This window comes from Bombyx mandarina, chromosome 21 (assembly GCF_030267445.1).
Source record: "Bombyx mandarina strain Sakado chromosome 21, ASM3026744v2".
Taxonomy (NCBI): Eukaryota; Metazoa; Arthropoda; class Insecta; order Lepidoptera; family Bombycidae; genus Bombyx; species Bombyx mandarina.
In genome coordinates this window covers 5,293,750-5,299,670 of record NC_143227.1, presented here as the reverse complement: position 1 = coordinate 5,299,670, position 5,921 = coordinate 5,293,750, and the positions used below count along the sequence as shown (strand labels likewise).

The following is a 5,921-nucleotide window of genomic DNA, read 5'->3' as shown; positions in this document are numbered from 1 at the left end:
AAACCTCTACGAATACTAAATGAATACTATTTGAACTGAGCTAAAATTTCAATTCTGTAACACCCGTAGCCTAAAGTATTAAGATGTCTGGTGTATTTGTGATAATGCCGGATTTAAAATCTCTCAGATAGGATAAATTTTTTCTAAGGAATTAAATTCATGAAGTTATTGACGTTACTGGTCGTACACGACTTACTGTTATTTTCCATTGGTCGGAAAGCTTGTCCATTAATCTCGTACAAAGAAAAGCCCAAACATTTTGTTTACAGTAAATTTATTTATCTACAATTAACCTATTTCTAGTCTATCTGAATTTATAGGATTTGGTTACTCTTTGTGAGACTTCTAAATAAAATTAGAACTTAAAGTGTTGTATTAACAATTAATCATACTAAATGTTGTACAATTTTATCCTGTGTATAATTTTAATGATACTTAAGAGAATTTGTTTTGGGCCCTCGGCTGGTGGTAACGGCTGGCTTCTTGATTCAGCTTTAAGATCATGAGGCGACCTGAAAAGGTCGAGGCTGCGTGGCGCTCTATCAACACCTAACACGCTTCCCAGGAGTAGCATTGTCAGAGCGATCTGTTGGCGGTGTATCGCGTCTCAACCCGGCAAGCTGGTTTCGATCCAGTGGGTATCCCGGGACACCAGTGGCACCGACTGGGCCGCCGTCTGATGGGCACCGTACCGAGACGGCTGACGTTCCAGAGCCATCGTTTTGCATAGAGCGCTCCGTCAGCCGGGTGAGCCCTTTACCCCGGCCCGTCCTGACCTCGCGAGGATCGGACACTTGGGCGAGAGTGCAGGGGAATCGTTTAGTGGGTAGGGCCCTAAATATTATCCTTGCCCGCGGTGCGCTTCAAACATCTGCGGACCGTCCAGTCCCACGTCCCCCTGTGCTCCCTCCTAGCCTACCCTCTTAGCCCTTTAGGCTATCAGCGAGTAGGCAAGGGGGAAAAAGGTGCTCTACTTCGGCAGATTCGAGATATCATCGCTTGGGCTTAAACGAAGCACTTCCGTTGCCTTACTTAGGAAGAGTGAAAGACGTCACGGCACTGTCATTATTGTTCATGCTGCGCGTGTTTATATTTTACTTTCATAAACTATTCTACACGTATCTTCTACCAGTGTATCGACATAACAATAAAATTTTGTTGCACGAATACGCCCACTGCACGTCCACTATGTCAAAAGAAAATTAAGACGTCAGCCCTTCTGCGACATATACATACTTAATTTTCATTTTGTTAATAAAAAAAGTACACTTGAAGTAAAAGTATTAAATAAAAATGTAACTGAAGTTTAACAGAATAATAATTGTATTGAAAAGTAAATGATGATCATTTCTGCATTTATTTTTAATAATAAACAAACTGTGCCAATAAAAATTAGGTAATAAAATAGTTCTCTTTAAACATTATCAAACAAACCTATGAATTTAAATTATAGTTTTCGTATTTTTTTTGAGATCATTACCATTGTGATGTAAATAGGTATATCACAGAATAACTTTTTAAGTAAAACCGACTAAAAACAGTTCAATAATCTAAAATCCATAATGCTACATAAAACGATAATTTCTCTCATAAAAAAAGTATGTATGTATATGTTTATGGAATAATTCTTGAACCGCAGTCGACATTCTGAGGCCAATCGCATTCTTCTTTCGATGGATTGTAGAGGAGATTTGGAGGACAGCTGAGAACTACAGGCTTGTGGTTCCAGCATATGTAAAATTTATCACAATTTTCGTGGGCAATTAGAACACTATCTGATCCAGTTTGAGCACACAATGTAGGAGCTGCACTGGGATCGCAGTTACCGCTGCTGTTGTCATTGCCTTCATTTTCGTTTCCGTCCAAATTGCCATCGCTAGCGTCATTGTTGTCTTCATCCTCGTCGCCTTCTGGAATAATTCTGGCTCCACACTCTACATTATGAGGCCAGTCACACTGCTCGTTACTAGGATTATACAACAGATATGGCGGACAAATGAGGGCTACTGGACGACTATTGAAACATTTGTAAAATCTGGTGCAGTGCTCATGGGCGATCAGAACACCGTCTGAATCTTTTTCAGCACAAATGTCAGTAGCCAGGCTGGGGTCAGCGTGTCCATTTCCAGTGTTATCGTTTTCGTTTCCGTTTCCTCCATTACCATTGTCACTTTCACTATCAACATCCTCGTCGTCTTCTGGAATGGTTCTGTCTCCACACTCTACATTGTGAGGCCAGTCGCACTGCTCGTTATTAGGATTATACAACAGATTTGGAGGACAAATGAGGGCTACTGGATGACTATCGAAGCATTTGTAAAATCTGGTGCAGTGCTCATGGGCGACCAAAACACCGTCTGAATCATTTTCAGCACAAATTTCAGTAGCCAGGCTGGGGTCAGCGTGTCCATTTCCAGTGCTATCGTTTTCGTTTCCGTTTCCTCCATTGTCACTGTCACTTTCACTATCAATATCCTCGTCGTCTTCTGGAATGGTTCTGTCTCCACACTCTACATTATGAGGCCAGTCACACTGCTCGTTACTAGGATTATACAACAGATTTGGCGGACAAATGAGGGCTACTGGACGACTATTGAAACATTTGTAAAATCTGGTGCAGTGCTCATGGGCGATCAGAACACCGTCTGAATCTTTTTCAGCACATATTTCAGTAGCCAGGCTGGGGTCAGCGTGTCCATTTCCAGTGTTATCGTTTTCGTTTCCGTTTCCTCCACTACCATTGTCACTTTCACTATCAACATCCTCGTCGTCTTCTGGAATGGTTCTGTCTCCACACTCTACATTGTGAGGCCAGTCGCACTGCTCGTTATTAGGATTATACAACAGATTTGGAGGACAAATGAGGGCTACGGGATGACTATCGAAGCATTTGTAAAATCTGGTGCAGTGCTCATGGGCGATCAGAACACCGTCTGAATCTTTTTCAGCACATATTTCAGTAGCCAAGCTGGGGTCAGCGTGTCCATTTCCAGTGTTATCGTTTTCGTTTCCGTTTCCTCCACTACCATTGTCACTTTCACTATCAACATCCTCGTCGTCTTCTGGAATGGTTCTGTCTCCACACTCTACATTGTGAGGCCAGTCGCACTGCTCGTTACTAGGATTATACAACAGATTTGGAGGACAAATGAGGGCTACTGGATGACTATCGAAACATTTGTAAAATCTGGTGCATTGCTCATGGGCGACCAGAACACCGTCTGAATCTTTTTCAGCACATATTTCCGTAGCCAGGCTGGGGTCGGCGTGTCCATTTCCAGTGTTATCGTTTTCGTTTCCGTTTCCTCCATTGCCATTGTCACTTTCACTATCAACATCCTCATCGTCTTCTGGAATGGTTCTGTCTCCACACTCTACATTATGAGGCCAGTCGCACTGCTCGTTATTAGGATTATACAACAGATTTGGAGGACAAATGAGGGCTACTGGATGACTATCGAAACATTTGTAAAATCTGGTGCAGTGCTCATGGGCGACCAGAACACCGTCTGAATCTTTTTCAGCACATATTTCCGTAGCCAGGCTGGGGTCGGCGTGTCCATTTCCAGTGTTATCGTTTTCGTTTCCGTTTCCTCCATTGCCGTTGTCACTTTCACTATCAACACCCTCGTTGTCTTCTGGAATGGTTCTATCTCCGCACTCTACATTATGAGGCCAGTCACATTGCTCGTTGCTAGGATTATACAATAGGTTTGGCGGACAAATGAGGGCTACTGGACGACTATCGAAACATTGGTAAAATCTGGTGCATTGCTCATGGGCGACCAGAACACCGTCTGAATCTTTTTCAGCACATATTTCCGTAGCCAGGCTGGGGTCGGCGTGTCCATTTCCAGTGTTATCGTTTTCGTTTCCGTTTCCTCCATTGCCGTTGTCACTTTCACTATCAACACCCTCGTTGTCTTCTGGAATGGTTCTATCTCCGCACTCTACATTATGAGGCCAGTCACATTGCTCGTTGCTAGGATTATACAATAGGTTTGGCGGACAAATGAGGGCTACTGGACGACTATCGAAACATTGGTAAAATCTGGTGCATTGCTCATGGGCGACCAGAACACCGTCTGAATCTTTTTCAGCACATATTTCAGTAGCCAGGCTGGGGTCGGCGTGTCCATTTCCAGTATTATCGTTTTCGTTTCCGTTTCCTCCATTGCCATTGTCACTTTCACTATCAACATCCTCGTTGTCTTCTGGAATGGTTCTATCTCCGCACTCTACATTATGAGGCCAGTCACATTGCTCGTTATTAGGATTATACAACAGATTTGGAGGACAAATGAGGGCAACTGGACGACTATCGAAACATTTGTAAAATCTGGTGCAGTGCTCATGGGCGACCAGAACACCGTCTGAATCTTTTTCAGCACATATTTCAGAAGCCAGGCTGGGGTCGGCGTGTCCATTTCCAGTGTTATCGATTTCGTTTCCGTTTCCTCCATTGCCATTGTCACTTTCACTATCAACACCCTCGTCGTGTTCTGGAATGGTTCTGTCTCCGCACTCTACATTATGAGGCCAGTCACATTGCTCGTTGCTAGGATTATACAATAGGTTTGGCGGACAAATGAGGGCTACTGGACGACTATCGAAACATTGGTAAAATCTGGTGCATTGCTCATGAGCGACCAGAACACCGTCTGAATCTTTTTCAGCACATATTTCAGAAGCCAGGCTGGGGTCGGCGTGTCCATTTCCAGTGTTATCGTTTTCGTTTCCGTTTCCTCCATTGCCATTGTCACTTTCACTATCAACACCCTCGTCGTCTTCTGGAATGGTTCTGTCTCCGCACTCTACATTATGAGGCCAGTCACATTGCTCGTTGCTAGGATTATACAATAGATTTGGAGGGCACTTAAGTGCTACAGGACGACCTTCTGCACATTTATAAAATCTTGTGCAATGTTCATGAGCAACCAGTATACCATCTGAACCTATACTAGTACAGATTTCAGTAGCTTTACCGTATTCGAAATTGACCCCTTTGGTAGCTTTGTTGGTGTTTTCTTTGATGACAGATGCATTTGACAATGCGAATGCGTATAATACTAATAGAATACCTGAAATAAATAGTATTAATTGATGTTAAAAATTGACTGTGAAAGAGTTACCGTAAAAACGTTGGCCTATCTTAGTTAAGAGATATCTTGTACTTTCAGAATGAATTATCCATTATTATTTATAATGAAATTAATTTAAGAAGCCAAAGGCTATTAAATAAAACTTAAAATTTATTAATTACTACTTGATTTTATTACTACTTGATAAATTTTAAGTTAGTTTTATTTGTTTGTTAGTTTATTTATTAAATTAGAATGAATTCAACTTTAATAATATATCGATTTCAAAACCAACCTTTCAATTTTTCCATTACGAAGAAATGTCTTTTCCGAGTATATGACTCGAAAATGAAATCTTGAATGATTTTTTATTCTACTGGTGCCCTTATTATATGCGGTTTATTTAGATTATCAATTCGATAACTAAGACATTGACTTTATAAAGATTAGTCAGAATGTCCATTTTGATCATTGTAATCATAATAAATTACTACTGCTCATATCAGTTAGAACATGAAAATATTGATGTTTAACGTTTATGGGAAAATTTAACATTTTACCAATGTGCTTGGTGCACTTTGATTTTAGCTTTTGGAACGAAGCGCACTTGACAATACAATAATTTTATTACTTTGACATCATTATTTTTAGTTCAGCTTGTTATTGAAGTGAGTTTTTTTTAATTGCTTAGATGTGTGGACGAGCTCAAGTCCACCTGGTGTGAAGTGGTTACTGGAGCCCATAGACATCTACAACGTAAATGTGCCACCCACCTTGAGATATAAGTTCTAAGGTCTCAGTATAGTTATAGTATACAGTTCCAATATAGCATACATTTTA

The 5,921-nt window shown here is 41.2% G+C and overlaps 1 protein-coding gene across 1 annotated transcript; it reads right to left on the bottom strand.

Annotated features, from left to right (window-relative positions):
- Positions 1 to 257: 257 nt before the first annotated feature.
- Positions 258 to 5,524, bottom strand: LOC114253086 (uncharacterized). Its single transcript, XM_028187848.2, has 2 exons — positions 5,377 to 5,524; positions 258 to 5,081 (listed from the first exon to the last, which is right to left on the bottom strand). The coding sequence occupies exons 1-2, from the start codon at positions 5,390 to 5,392 to the stop codon at positions 1,615 to 1,617; spliced, it is 3,483 nt and encodes a 1,160-aa protein (XP_028043649.2). The 5' UTR covers positions 5,393 to 5,524; the 3' UTR covers positions 258 to 1,614.
- Positions 5,525 to 5,921: the final 397 nt, after the last annotated feature.